Genomic DNA, 14,632 nt, shown 5'->3' with positions numbered 1-14,632 from the left:
CTAGTTGATGAAAACCCATGCAGATTTTTTGAGGGGTAATGGGAGGGGGGGACAACTTCATTTACAATAGGACACAGATTGTAACCTTAACTCTGTAAAAGCTGCTGCATCTCCAGAATATCCTGCAACCTTCTTTAGGTATGCAGTAATGGAGTTCGTCTCCTCTCCACCTCTGTGGCCTCTTCTGTCCCACCTGTGGGCTGTTTGAAAGTTATCTGCACTCGGTTATGCTAGCAGTCATGTTTTCCTCAGCTAGTTGGTCTGCAAGGAGGGTAAGAACCTCCTGCCCTCAGCTAGAGGAGATGATTCTTTAGTCCATGGGGTAGGGTCTGTCACTTAGTAGTAAGTTCCAGTGTCTAGCCTGACAGGTGGCAGGTTGTTTCATGCACACCTGTGAGTGTGTTGGGGGCGGGGAGGAATTTGTACGACATCTTGTACCATAAGATAAGTAGTTGTGTGATCATACATGACTACTGTAATGCATATGTATTAGTGTTGAATGTGCAACTGTAGTTTTCACACTTCCTGACTCATGAACTTGTAGCCATGCAACTTTTTAATACAGCTTTCTCTATGGTCAGCCCTACTCTTCTAAAAATTCCAGATTATGATATCTCTGGCTATACAGCTGAAATAGTTCCCTTCTCACCTTAGTTGATCTGAGATGGGGCCTTCTGTGGAGACCCACCTTGTTCAGTCCTCGTGATAGCTGTGTAGTTAACATGCACATCTTCTCTCCATGTTAAATGCAGATTTTTACAAAGTAACTTAAAAAGAGATCCTATCATGCTAGCAGATGCAGGACATAGAGTAGTCTCTGGCTGTGGAACCCTTTTAGGCTGCAGTGTTTCCTATTCGAGAGAGAGAGTCTCTCCCTGCCCCCCCCCCTTTTAGTTACTCAGTTAGAAAAATGGGGTGATTAATAATGCTTTGCACTTGTATAGGAGATTTCATTGTACTTTCAAATGTAGGTAAGCATTACTGACTTTTTTACAGCAGACCTAATTAGAGATTTTTAATAAAATTGCATGAGAGGCACCAGTCTAGTACTTAAGACATGGGCCTACCACTTGAGATCAGGGTTCTGTTCCCAGTTCTGCCACAGATTTACTACCTTTGTCAAGACACTGCAAAACTTGAGAGGAGCCATTTTTGTCTTAAAATGCTCAGCTTATTCTAAGCTTTTGTTGAAAACTAGAGTGTTCTAAATCTTAAACATTTACAAATAGGATATTTTATTTTTTTTAAGAGGATCAAAATCAGCCAGCTGTGGGAAGGCTTGCATCTAACCTTAATAAACCGCGCACATCTGCCATGCCTGGTCCTGTAACTCCAAAAGATGGGTGGCTATCTCTTTAAGTGAAAGAAAATCTTTGGCTCTTGTCCTTTCTAAGCTTCTACCACCCAGTGGAAGGTGACATACTGATGCACGGAGTTACCAGTCTTGCTCCCACTGAAGACAATGGCAAACTCTCATTTGACCTCACATGGAGCAAGACAGAGCTCCAAACCACTCTCAGTAAAAAATTATTAACTTTGCCTGATTGCAGTACGCTTTCTTTAGCTACAACAGGCATGTGAATTTTCAAGGAGACTCTGCTGTGTGGAATGTTTGAAGGGATAATTGCTTTGCTAAAGGGAAGCAAATAAACATCAGCAAATTAAAATTTCAAACCAGCCTAACTTCTTAATGATCTATAATTCAGATAGTGACACTTTCTTCATAGTTTGTAGGTACTGTCTCTCTTCCCTTCCGAGTAAATTAGGCAATTTCCTGGCCAAACCAATTTTGGAAGATAAGTTGGTTGAAACTTTTACTAGTAGAGAAGCTGTAGCTTCTCCAAACATTTGATCCCAATTCATTTGGGATTATGAACTACATTATTTTGCACTAACTTTGTGTATTTTTTAAAAAAGTGAGTTAAGAGATCTTCTGAAATACACACAGTACATGTTTATGGTGACACACAGGCCTCTTATTGGGCTTGTGTAGTCTGTCTGAAAAAAGACAACAAAGCTAACTAGCGAAATACTATAAGCAATGTAATATCATACTCATAGAGCCATTTTGTTAGCTGTTGACTACCATGGTTTTCTTTTTTAAAAGAACACTTCTCAATTCTAAGAGTGACTCTTATAAAGTTGTCCTGAAGCAGTTGCTTGTGTTGATACTTACTTACTTTTTTTGAGCATGCTTCATGTTTAAAGTCTCAAATTTTGCATCTTGTGTTGAAAGCAACAAACATGTTTTCAGGCGCTCACACCAATACTGAAACCTGATACTGAAAGCAACTTTGAGTCCAAATTGGGCTTTGGAGATGGTTGAAAATCTAAAGAGCAAGCTATAATGAATGGCTTTTTTTGGGCTATGGATGTATTGGGCCTAATTGTACTCCTGTTGTGGTCAATGGGAGTAGGATTGTATAACCATACGTGAAAGTTCCCCTTTAAAGAATAGAAATCTTTGGTGTGGGGAGGAGGTAGAAGAAAACTAGCGGTAGAGATGAACTTGTCACTTGCCTGTTTTTCAAAGTTGCTGTGTGAATTTGGAACTGCTCTAAGTCCTCTAGGTAACTGCCAATCATACTTTTAAGAAAGTTCTCTTCTCTTCAGGGTTCCTGGACTTCCCCTTTGGCACATTTTACGGTGTTTATTTTTCCTTATTCCAAGGGACCTGGGCTCCTGTTGGAAAGTGATGGAATAATCTCTGCTCGGCACCTGCCATGTTGAGGGAGCACCCCTAACACAGCTTGCCTGGGAGACAGTTTGTGAAATAACGCAGTAACATGTTTGCAGTAGTATGCCTTTTCTCTTATTATCCATTGTTAAATTGATTTTGAATGAAATTATTGAAACAGATTTTGAAAGGACGCTTGGGTGAGTGTCTCTTCCTCAGTCATTGCAGAGGGGTGTATGTCTGGAATTCTTAACACTAATAGCTGCTGCTTCCAAAGCTTCAACTTGTATTAATTGTGGGTGGGCATGGTAGTTGATCCTATGTAATGGGATTGAAATATACATTTGCTGTTGGTCAACAATACACCTGTTATATTTGTCCATAGTAAATGGTTGCGTGACTGTAACAACAAATAAGCCAATGTTTTTGAAAACAATTATATAATAAACTTAAATCAAATTACAAGCTAACACATCTATTGTAAATAAAATCAAATGTATGGATTCTGACTACTCTTGTAAACTTACTAATTTAACTGGTAGGTAAGATTGTTCTGTCTGATTCTTAACATCTTATTTGTACTTCCTTTTTAATTCTTGCATGGGATCTCAGATTCAAAATGATAGTATGTTAAATTAAAACTTTATTTACTCCTTTCCCCGTATCAGTTTCAGTGACCCCAGTACATTTTGTTTCCTGGATTAAAAAAAAAAAATTGTTGGATGCACTAAACAATTTTAAGATTAATATGGGGTGTTTAAGAGATTTGCATGATACACTGGAAAACAATATTACCCTGGCTAAATATATTTAAAATAGGCATGGTGTTCACACAAAACCTTATTGTAATGTAATTTTAGTAGCAACAACACCTAATGACCCTGTTATGCTAGCTGTTGCAAAAATATATTTGCCTTGATATATACACTGTGATGCTGAACTCTGACACTTTGTGTCAGCTAGACCTGATCTACATGCTAAATTAACTTTTTTTTCCAGAAATTACTATATATACAGATTTTATTTGTAAGTAAATTGACTGCATTCTAGGTACTGTGGATGAAATGTTTAATTTAAATGAATTTTTGTAGGCTGTATCAGGCACATGTCTGACAAATGCAAAACATAGTTTGGGTTTGTTGCCTGTGCACTCTAAAACTGATTTTGAATACCAAAAAGTACAGCTCACAGGACACTTCTGCTAAAGTACACGTCTCTGTATATCCCCGTAGCCCTTAAAAAAGCTAATTCTGTTGCCACTAATGTACTGCAGTGGCAAAGATTTGGTGCAAAGGCCTCTAATTGTAGAGGTACCTGTTACAAAATTTTAACATTTCATACTGTTCTCCATAGACTGTTGTTTTTAAACCATGCTATTAAAGACTCAACTTGGCAGGAAAAAACCCTTTCTTTTAATTACTGGTTATAGCTTTAAAATCCCCTTGAGTCCACTTCCTTCATCGTATGTGAATGAAAAAAGATTTCCTTTAAGACCAGACAATGTCTTATGGAAATAACTCTGTAGTAGTTTTAAATGCTACGGTCATAACTTGCTGGGGATGGAGTGCTTGTGGTGGTTTACTAAGGATATATGCATAAAAGCAGGAGTATTTTATCCGGTAAATCTGAAGTTGTAATTCTTTCTTTGATTATCACAATTGCCTTAACAGCATTTGTGTGCAAGATCACTTAAGGCAAGAGTATGAACCAAGGGCAATATCTGTGCAACAAGCCTGAGTTCTGGCTGGAGTGCCTATGAAAAATTCTGACTGTCTACAAGAATTCCTTCTGTAGCCTCCTAGGGAGCGTGTGTGCGCCAGAGCATTAGCTCTGCCAGTCTTAGGCAGTATTGGGGGAAGCTTCTGGCACCTTCCTTTGTCCAAAAAAGAGCCCTGTCAGCTGCTCAGTGGGCTGTCTGAATCTGACCCTTACTGAAGATTGTGATTGAAGTGGAGCATAAGCAACTGGACCAGTGAACAAAACCCCTGTTTTTATACAAATATACCTAACAGAGTACAAGAGAAATAAAAAATTAGGAACAGAGTTAACTTTTTTTTTTCTTTCACACAGCATTAACATGTCATGTCTTTGTAGAATGTTCAAATTCTGGATCTAGCTAATTTTTTTGAAGAGTTAAAACATTGGCTTATCATTCAGCACTCGTGAATTACAGTAAAATTCCCCAGCTATAGTCCATGCAGAATCTTTCAGCATCTGATAATGTGTGTCTTGTTCAAGCTTTAGTGGTGTCTGTATTATGCATTCAGGTTCCTTTTGGGTTTAGAGGCTATGAAATGGATATAATGGAGTTCATGGCTTTTTGTTGGGGAGAACTACAAGTTAACAACTGTTAAAATAAATTAGTAAATTAACACTCTACATATGCTTTTCTCCTTGTCCAGACCAGCATGTTTTGGAAATTTGATCTCCATTCGTCATCCCACATAGACACACTTCTAGAAAGAGAAGATGTAACGCTGAAGGAATTGATGGACGAGGAGGATGTTTTGCAGGAATGCAAAGCTCAGAATCGCAAACTTATAGAGTTTCTGTTGAAATCAGAATGTCTGGAAGATTTAGTTTCATTTATTATAGAAGAACCACCTCAAGACATGGATGAAAAGATCAGATACAAGTAGGAAAACACTACTTATCTGTGAGACTGGGGAGGTGTAGGGAGAGGAGAAATCAGTATTTAATTCGTGTAGGCCAGTCTGTAGTGGCACTGGTATGCACTTAAAAGTTCTGTCTTCTGCTTTATAGTAAGTCTTGGATTTTCTGAGTGTTTTGTGCTACTTAACATCATGACTCCCGTTAATGCTTATACATTTAGTGTGGTTAAGGCCCCCTCTTCCTCTGAAAACTCTCCCTAAATTGATTTGGTGCCCAAATGGTGAAAGGGTGCATTGAAGGGGGATTATCTCAAGTGATTGTCTAGAAAGCCTCACTGCTTGTTGTATCATTAGAAATAGAGTGATACTAATAGGGTTTTGATAGTGGTGTATTCCACACAAACACTTGTACCCATGTCGTTAGTGGCTAGTGAAGATCATTGGGGATGAATGATAGTCTATTACCGCTGTAAGGGAATGTGCTTAATCTCTAATTATGAACCTTTAGTGTGGCAATATTATGATCAAACTGCAGATGTGGCCAAGAACTGTTTTTCATGAGTTTGGCGAAAAAGGGTTCAGACTTTTCATCATATACCTTGCAACAGTTATACAAGCACTTCTCTCATCTAGCTTAGGCTATTTCAGTGCACTCTACATGGAGCTGCACCTGATGATCACTTGAAAACTAAGTGCATAATGTGGCTGCCATCATAATAAACAGTATTTCAGGCAAAGAGTATGTTACGTCAGGCCTCCATAGTTTGCTGTGGCTTCTAGTTAAGTTTTGGGTAGAGATCTAGGTATGTTTAACTAAAGTAACTGAGATGCTGCCCCGCAGCCCTTATTGTAATATATCCATGCAGTTAAAATAAGTCCATATGCTAACTATTGGTTAGTTTAAATTTTGTTTTTAAAGCACTTAGAGGCATTTTTTAAAGAAATAAACTTAAGTGAATAAATGCACAGGACTGTGGGTCTGCATACCTTTGCTACTAAAATACTGGAAAATTCTTTTTTGCTATATAGCTACCCAATGTAAAATGGATAAAGCCTTATGTTGTTTTGCATGTACATATTGTGTATGTTGTAGCAGTTCAGATTAAACTGTCCTAGTGCATGTGTTTCTAACTTGGCATGAAGCAATACTAGTCAACTTTGTTGGGTTTTGTGAGAGATGCTGCTGCCTGAATTAGGGAGACTTTTAACAAACATGTTAAAAATGTTATTGATCCAGAAATGATCATGCTGACTTTGTGGTCTTCATATGAACTCTACGAATAAAACCAAGTATCAGTACTATCTGTTCTTCGCTTGCTGACACTTGAATCGCTCCCTCCTCTTTTTTTTTTCCCCCAGACAAAATGGGAAATGGTTTCTGAAGTGGGGAGGTTAGTGCTCAGACAGGAGGGCTAACCAGTAGATATTAAGCTAAAAGCTCACCATATACTATTTGTATTGCTTCTGACACTCAACTTGTGTGATATCTGTAGTGCTGCAGTATAGTGGGAGACTGGAGACTCCTGATCTCCGAATAAAAGCATAAAACCTTTTTACAGACCAGTACATTCATATTTAGACTAACGTACCCAACTCTCTGCAAATCAGCAACCTTACGGTTTTCCATATCTGTCTAACAAGCCCACCAAATTGCTTCGTTTTGATTCCATGTTTTACTGTGTAATATTTTGTTTTATAAGCATGAGTGATGGAAGGTGTCCCTTTTCTAGGTATCCGAACATATCTTGTGAGCTTCTTACGTCAGATGTCTCGCAGATCAATGATAGACTGGGAGAAGAAGAGTCCTTACTTATGAAACTGTACAGCTTCCTATTAAATGAATCCCCTCTCAACCCTTTATTGGCCAGTTTCTTCAGCAAGGTGTTAAGTATTCTTATCAGTAGAAAACCGGAACAGGTAAATATTTATAAGCTCTTCCGTTTGTAGCATGTGCATCAATAGCTGTAATATTGAGCTGCGCTCCTTTGTAGGGCTACCATTTTAAAAGGTTGTCGCTGAATCAAGCAACCAGATTCACTTTTTCCATGACAATAGAAAGTTTTCTAGTAGAGATGAACACTTCAAGAATATTAACAAAATCTGGGTAACTCGCACTGACTTATCCTCACTTTGTTTATCAGAACAGCTGTCTGGTCAGAAATGTGTTACTAAGGGGAAGTATTTTCTTCTGCCCACTCCTGAATTGACTGCTTGCTGTCACCATCCTTTAGTTAAAGAGGTTTAATAGATTTTTAGGGCCAGAAGGGACTATCATGATCATCTAATCGTCTTTTGAGGAAACCCTTCTCCTTTCTAAAATTCTTATATAGTGCAACCTTTACAAAATATTTGAAAATATCTTCAGTTTGTCTCAGTTAAGTAAGATTTCTCTTTTGTATATACAAATCTGTTCTCTCCAATACAAGTAATGCCATTAGCACTGCTAGAAATCACCCATTCTGTGTCTTGTTACTAGTCTCTTGTGCTTACTAATCTAATGATAGCGGCAGAGAATCACTAGTAGTCTGTTTAGGCCTATTCACAGGCCAAAGCTAGAGCCTACTTAAATTTTAGCCTGGTTCTGATGACTGTAGCTAATTCTTTGCGGAGTATACAGAGCGTTTTGCATTGTACAGTGCTGCGTGAAGAGCCAGGGCCTGTCCATGCTTACCACGCTGGTGGTTATTGTACATGTAGATTCTGGGTAGCTCTTCTATATTGCCTTAGCTGCTACTTCCAGAAACAGAATAGGTTTTTGTGGTGGTGGTTTTTTTTCCCTCATAGTGCAACGCACTTCTTTTCTTCCTCCCAGAAAGAGACCTGGAAAGTGGACTGACTGGATAACCGTTTTGTACAAAGTTGTGGGTGGCTCCAGCTAAACAGTAAATCCTGTTAGATGGAGCTTAACTGGCTGTAGTTTGGCTCTCATTACAGTAGAGTGTTGGATCAGGGTACAGGAAGATTGTCCCTGATGTAGATAAAGTAGTTCTTTTTTAGTAGTATGGACGGTACTTGAAAGCTAAACCTGTAGATGGTCCATAACTCCAGCATGGTTCATGCTAAATGATGTGGCCTCCTCTAATGGAACCCTATCGTGTTTTAAAAAAAAAAAAAAAAAAAAAAATCCCTGTAAGGTTCTACTTGTAGAGTAGATGTGCTTTTTCCCCTTCTCTCTGGGCAAAATTTGGGGGTGTAATTCACCACCAGTATAGCTCGACTGGTGGAAGCTGTAATGTATAGACAGGGCTCTGAGCTCAGTCTTCACTACAGCTTCCTTTGTTGCTAACCAGTGGAGTTGGAGCAGTGATGAATTATGCAATTCAATTTTTGTCTGCATAGACACAGCCACAGTGTAGCTTTCTGACCTGTTTTTTTCAGCCTGGATGTTTGTGATTCCAATAGTACGTTAAAGTCAGGAGTGATGGCGGAGAAAGAAGAGAATGGCTGCAGAAAATGTGAGGGCTGCAGTACCATCTTACAGCTCGTTATTGCTATCCCCATTTGTTTAGCTTATCATTGCTTTGCAGAGGTAAGATGGGCAGACAGCTCTTACTGGGGCCTCCCTTCTTACTCATCTCCTTCTCCCCTCCATTTAAAAAAAAAAAAAAAAGCGCTTTGTATGAAGAAATCTGTGCACAAGCAAGAACTTGGTCTAAAATGGAGCAGACCACAGAACTGTAACTGGTCCCAGTGGCTGGGATCCTCTACCTCTGACTTCTTAAATACAGCTACCATATATGCTTATCAAGAATAAGTGTCCTTTCTCTTGTGATGCCAGGACAATATCCTGTTCCATTGGGGTTCTATCCTCCTTCCCCTTGTAGTTCAGTACTGTCTGCTCCCCCAACACATACCACATCTACCTAGGGAAATTTGCTCTTTCCTGAAACTCTTCAAGAACAGTTTTGGGTAAAACGATTTGATTATTGTTGGCCTTATGGGTGAAGGAGCATCTTCCTTCTAAAAATAAAAAAAGGCTACTGATAAATCTGTGTTTCCACAGCTGTTCTAAACAATTTGTTTTAGCTAGTGGAACCATATTTTGTGAAGCAATTTTCAAGAACTTAAGTTTTGGGAAAGGGCAAATTTTGGGACTTAGCTGAAATAAGTGCCAGAGAAATTGAATGACTTCTATGATACTGATCTAATGCATTGGGTTTCAGTGGCTAGATAGCATGCATAGTGGTATCGGGTTACCTGTTAACAGGTTGAATTAGTGTCTGTTACAATGTACTCTCACAATGCAGTTCTGGTCATGCTGCTTCCCTTTATGTTTTAAATGCTTTGTTTCAATGCTTGCTTTAATTTTATGAATTGCTTTAGAAACCATCCTCAGCATAAATTATTCCGTCCCATAATCTTCTAACAGCCGTGATAACTTAATTTGTGTCAGGTTTCAGAGTAGCAGCCGTGTTAGTCTGTATTCGCAAAAAGAAAAGGAGTACTTGTGGCACCTTAGAGACTAACCAGTTTATTTGAGCATAAGCTTTCGTTAGCTACAGCTCACTTCATCGGATGCATAAAGTGGAAAATGCAGTGAGGATGTTTTATACACACAGACCATGAAAAAATGGGTGTTTATCACTTCAAAAGGTTTTTGTGTGTTTCCACTGAGTGTGCCAAGTGAGAGTTTACAGTATTCTTCTTCAGATTTTTCTGGGAAGAATCTAAAGAAATCTACTTATATTTGACTCAGCACCTCCAAAAAAATCTCTTTGGCCCACATTTCTATTTGTCATACACAACTTAGATTTTGTAGATAAGCCAAAGAAAAATAAGAAATGTGTTCACACTTTGCAGTTCTAATGAAAAGTTTTTAAATAATCCCCATGCAGTGTTTAAAATCCAAATACTGCAGCACTAAGAATCTGAAAGTGGAATAGGCTTGGTTTTCATTGTCCAAGCTAAATGAAATGCAACAAGTAAATAGACTAAATAAAAAAAGGAGAAATAAGGTGTTAATAACACAACTAAAGATCTGCTTGAAGTGCTTTAAACTGTTTTTCAGGTTAAAAGGACAGTGTTATAAAGTCTGCCTAACTTTGGATTGCCCACTCTAGATGGCTGAACATGTTGTTCAGAAATCTCTTCTCCTGCCTTCACCACTCTCAAAACTTGTGAAACAGAACATATTTGAAATACTAATCTACCAGGGGAAACAAAGAAAAAGTACTTGCAGCAAAGCGTAAACTTGTTTTTTTTATTATTTCTTCTAGATTGTGGATTTCTTAAAGAAAAAACATGATTTTGTAGACCTCATTATAAAGCACATAGGGACCTCTGCTATTATGGACTTGTTGCTCAGGCTGCTGACTTGTATAGAACCTCCACAGCCCAGGCAAGAAGTATTAAATGTAAGTAAAACTATGACTTGTTATAGTGGTTGGCATGGGTGAACTCTTAAGGCCTGTCTGTTATGCTAGTCTAGTTTAACTTCAGGTGGTTTAAACGTATATGGTGGCACTGGTATAAACTCCTGTGTTTAAATAGAAATTGCAAAAGTGACTAATCTCTCACAAGACCTCTCTTCTCCCAGTTTGGTTTTAACATCAGTTTAACTCAGACCCTTGTGTTTTAAACTGCCTTCTTAAGAGTTGGTCGAAACAGTTTTTGAACATTTTTAATTGTTGTTTTTAAACCAGTTAGGCCTTGTCCACATTTAAGTTCTGCTGCTTAACTATGCCAGTATAATTAAATCAGCAAAAACCCTGTTGTAGATGCAGTTCTGCTAGTACAGCTGGTGTAGATGAAGTTAAGTTGGTATAGCTTATTTCACTTTATTAAACTGAAATAAGATGTCAGTATAATTACATCTACATTAGGGGAGTTCTGTTGGCGTAAAATATTTTAATAAAAAGTAAATAAAGAACCACTATCAGTATAGTTATGCTGGTAAAACAGTGTCAGACCAGGTCATGGTTAAACTGCTGCAAACCCCAAGTGTGGTCACACTTATGTCAATTTAAAACTGTTGCTGGTTTAGCTTGTCAGTTTTAAACTGGTATGAGTTTGCACCAGTTTCATTAAGTCAGTCTTCCCTGACTAAAAATCCTTTCCTCTGTTAATTGGTCAGGTTCTACTTTTTTGTCTCTTGGTGGCCATGCTAAGCAAGGCCCTACACTCGATGGCATTTCTCTGATTGGTCAGGTCTGCACTACAAATGTATGCCAGCATAGTAGTTACCTTGCTCAGGAGTGCAATGAGGTGTGGTTTTTGTGACCTGGTATATCTACACTAGCAGCACTTTGCCACTATTCTATTCCAGGACCAGCAAAGCACTTCTGAGACCTGGCCTCTGTTTTGGATGTAACACAATAACAAGGGGAACTTGTTTGGGAGAATGGAGGGATTCTGGGAGCCCCTCCTGTGTGCAAAGCATTGTTCCTACAGAAGCAATAAAATGTACAACCCTTTAGTAATGTTACTTGGCTAGCTCTGAGAAACTGTCTATGCTTTTTTCCTGAAAGTTATTCATGTAAAGAAGGCTTTTTTTGAAAGCCTCGTGGTGGTGGTTTCTTTATGACCTAATTGTTTCTTTGCATCTTTAAAGTTCAGCATTGGGCCTTGTTTTAAAATATAGTTCTGATCTCCATTGTAACTGGAACTATAGCTTTTTGTATTAGGAAGCCTAATGTTTCAAACATGTGCATGAGTTAGGATTGCACAACTATGAGATGCAGTGTGACCTGTTTAAGGCCTCAATTAAATACATGGTATCTAGATGTAGTTCCATAATCTGTAAAACTCTAGGAATTCAGGAATACCATGAATTTTTTTTACTATTATGCTGAGTAGTTCCCAACTGTTCATTTTAGAGTCTTGTTTTGAATTGCTGTGTATTTGTGGCAGGGTGCCTTTTTGGAAACTAACAAAACGTGTGTGTGTGTGTGTGTGTGTGATACTAGTGCTTGGAAGAGGTAGTAATAGCATGACCTGAATTAGGTACTGTATAGGCAAGATACTGTACTATAAGTTTCTGGGTATTGCAGTACTCCTACAACTAAGTTGTGGGCTTTTTTTAAAGTGACTGGGTATGAATTGATTGTACAGTAACTCCTTGCTTAACGTTGTAGCGATGTTCTTGAAAAATGTGACTTTAAGCGAATCCAATATTCCCATAAGAATTAATGTAAATGGGGGGGTTAGGTTCCAGGGGAATTTTTTTCACCAGACAAAAGACATTAATACATATACAGTACAAGTTTTAAACAGTTTAATACTGTATTAGGCAATGATGATTGTGAAACTAGGTTGAGGTGGTGGAGTCAGAGGGTGGATTGTCTGGCTGATCCTCTTGCTGAACTTTTCCAACTTAAAAAAGCACATCTAGAGATTGTTTTGCTTTCCTTTTTTTTATTTCCTTGGTAAATTTCTTTATAGCAGTTCATTACATGACCAACTCCCCTAACCACTTTGGAGCTGCGTTCCCTGTTAGGATCATCATTGCTAAGGATTTGCAAACCAGCAGCTTCAGTCATTTGGAAAGCTTCAGAAGGACGTTTTGGCAGTCAAATTTCGATGGGTTTGTTCTTCTTTTACTTCTTGGCCCTCTTCTTCCATTGCTCTCATCACCTCTAGTTGCATCAGATCTTCATTGGTTAGCTCTTCTCCGTGTGATTGCAGAAGTTGTGTACCGTCGCCTTCTTCCACCTCATCAAAACCCACTTTCTTGGCGAAGCCGAGGATATCTTCATAGTGGGGACAACATCTTTAAATCATTTTAAGTCATTGACACATTCAGGCCACAGATTTCCCAACACACCATTCATGCATGCCTGAGTAACTTCAGCCCAGGACTTACCGATGTTATCGATGCACTTGCAGATGTTGTAGTCATGCCAAAATTCCCGAATTGTAGGCTTGCCTTCCCCATAGGTGCCTCTGATGAGCTGGTCAAAAGTAAGGCATAGGGAATACCCCTTAAATGCAGCGATGGCTCCTTGGTCCGTGGGTTGGATGAGTGATGTGGTGTTAAGTGGCAGAAAGACAACTTTGACACAGGTTTTCACACAGGTTGTCCAGGTTAATTGGATGAGCTGGTGCATTATCAATAAGTAATAAAATCTTGAAATCAAGATTTTCCTTGGCACAGTATTCCTTCTATGCAGGGATGGCATAGAGTGTCAGCCATTCTGAAAAAATAGCTAGTTATCCATGCCTCCTTAATGGATCTTCAAATGGCCAGTAGGTGTTCCTTTGAAAATCCCTTGAGAGCTCGTGGTGTTTCAGATTGGTACACTGTCATCTTCATGTCTCTGGCAGTATTACCACCTAAAAGCAAGATTAGAGGGTCTTTAGCTGCTTTAAATCCGGGTGCTGTCTTCTCTTGGGAAATAAGTCCGTTCAGGCAACCTCTTCCAGTAGAGGCCCATTTCATCAACATTGAAGACTTGCTTAGGTGAATAGCAGCTTTCCTCAGTTATTTTCTTGAGATAGTCAGGGAATTTTTCATCTTGATGTTATGGAGGTGGAAGCGCCTCTTGAACCAATCAAACTATCCCCGACTTGCGGTGAACGTCTCTGGCTGTGATCCTTCACCTTGGTCTCTCTCCAAATTGTCATACAAATTTTTTGCCTTTTGCCTTGCGTAGCAAATTTAGAGGTAAGTTCTGCTGGTTTTGATCCTCTGTCCACACTGAGAGACGACACTCTGTTTTCCATCAAACTACTTGATCGACTTATTTTAGTAACACTAAGTGGTGTTACACACCTGAGCACTAGCCCTGATCTTGTCAGCATTACTCTGAATTGTTCTCACAGCGGTCAGAGTAAGACCAGAGCGATGCCAGTGTCTAGGGCGCACTCGCCTGCATCAAAACGCCTTAAAGCGTCTGTTTTAGTACCCAAACTAATGGTTTTCCTGGTTTTCTTACTGCTAGTGGTACTGCTACTGCTAGGCACTCCACTATTACTTGCTGGGGGGTGGGGCGGGGTTGACTCTCAATGCTGGGTGATACTGTACAATCACAACAAGCTAGAAATGTTCAGGGAATACTGTACTTGTACAGACACAATGTAGTCTAGTATAATGTCCGTTGCTATACTAGTTTCCGCCCCGATCTGCGTGAAGAGTGTTACATAGCCCTCCACCATTACAATTAAAACGGACTTGCACAGGGCCACTGGAACAATGTCCTCTCTCAGCTCCTTGAGCCCTTTCTGTTTCTTGCTCACACATGTTAGCAGCAGCTCCCCTTTTCCTAAATCTTCCTGCAGTCACTAATCAGAGGGTTGTCTGGGGTCCTGCTCACGAGCTCCCTGAGCTTCTCCTAAAGCAACCGTGTTGATATCAGGTGGGATATTTCCCAGCGAATGCCTTGCTGCTAAATGATGAACTAGCACT

At 39.2% G+C, this 14,632-nt stretch overlaps 1 protein-coding gene across 10 annotated transcripts in view; it reads left to right on the top strand.

Moving 5' to 3' along the window:
* PPP6R3 (protein phosphatase 6 regulatory subunit 3) overlaps positions 1-14,632 on the top strand; it is a 135,111-nt gene that overhangs the window by 38,372 nt on the left and 82,107 nt on the right. For 7 of the 10 annotated variants that reach the window (XM_074954723.1, XM_074954725.1, XM_074954724.1 and 4 more), the window contains 4 exons: positions 2,671-2,798; positions 5,080-5,312; positions 7,020-7,206; positions 10,506-10,643. In XM_074954723.1, the coding sequence (XP_074810824.1) occupies positions 2,787-2,798; positions 5,080-5,312; positions 7,020-7,206; positions 10,506-10,643 (570 nt within the window). In that variant the 5' untranslated portion in view covers positions 2,671-2,786. The remainder of the gene's footprint in view (positions 1-2,670; positions 2,799-5,079; positions 5,313-7,019; positions 7,207-10,505; positions 10,644-14,632) is intronic. The other 3 variants (XM_074954721.1, XM_074954720.1, XM_074954722.1) reach the window with 1 other exon arrangement.

Source organism: Natator depressus, chromosome 6 (assembly GCF_965152275.1).
Source record: "Natator depressus isolate rNatDep1 chromosome 6, rNatDep2.hap1, whole genome shotgun sequence".
In the NCBI taxonomy this organism is placed as follows: domain Eukaryota; kingdom Metazoa; phylum Chordata; order Testudines; family Cheloniidae; genus Natator; species Natator depressus.
Note: the sequence above shows the minus strand (reverse complement) of the source record. Positions and strands in the feature narration are given on the sequence as shown.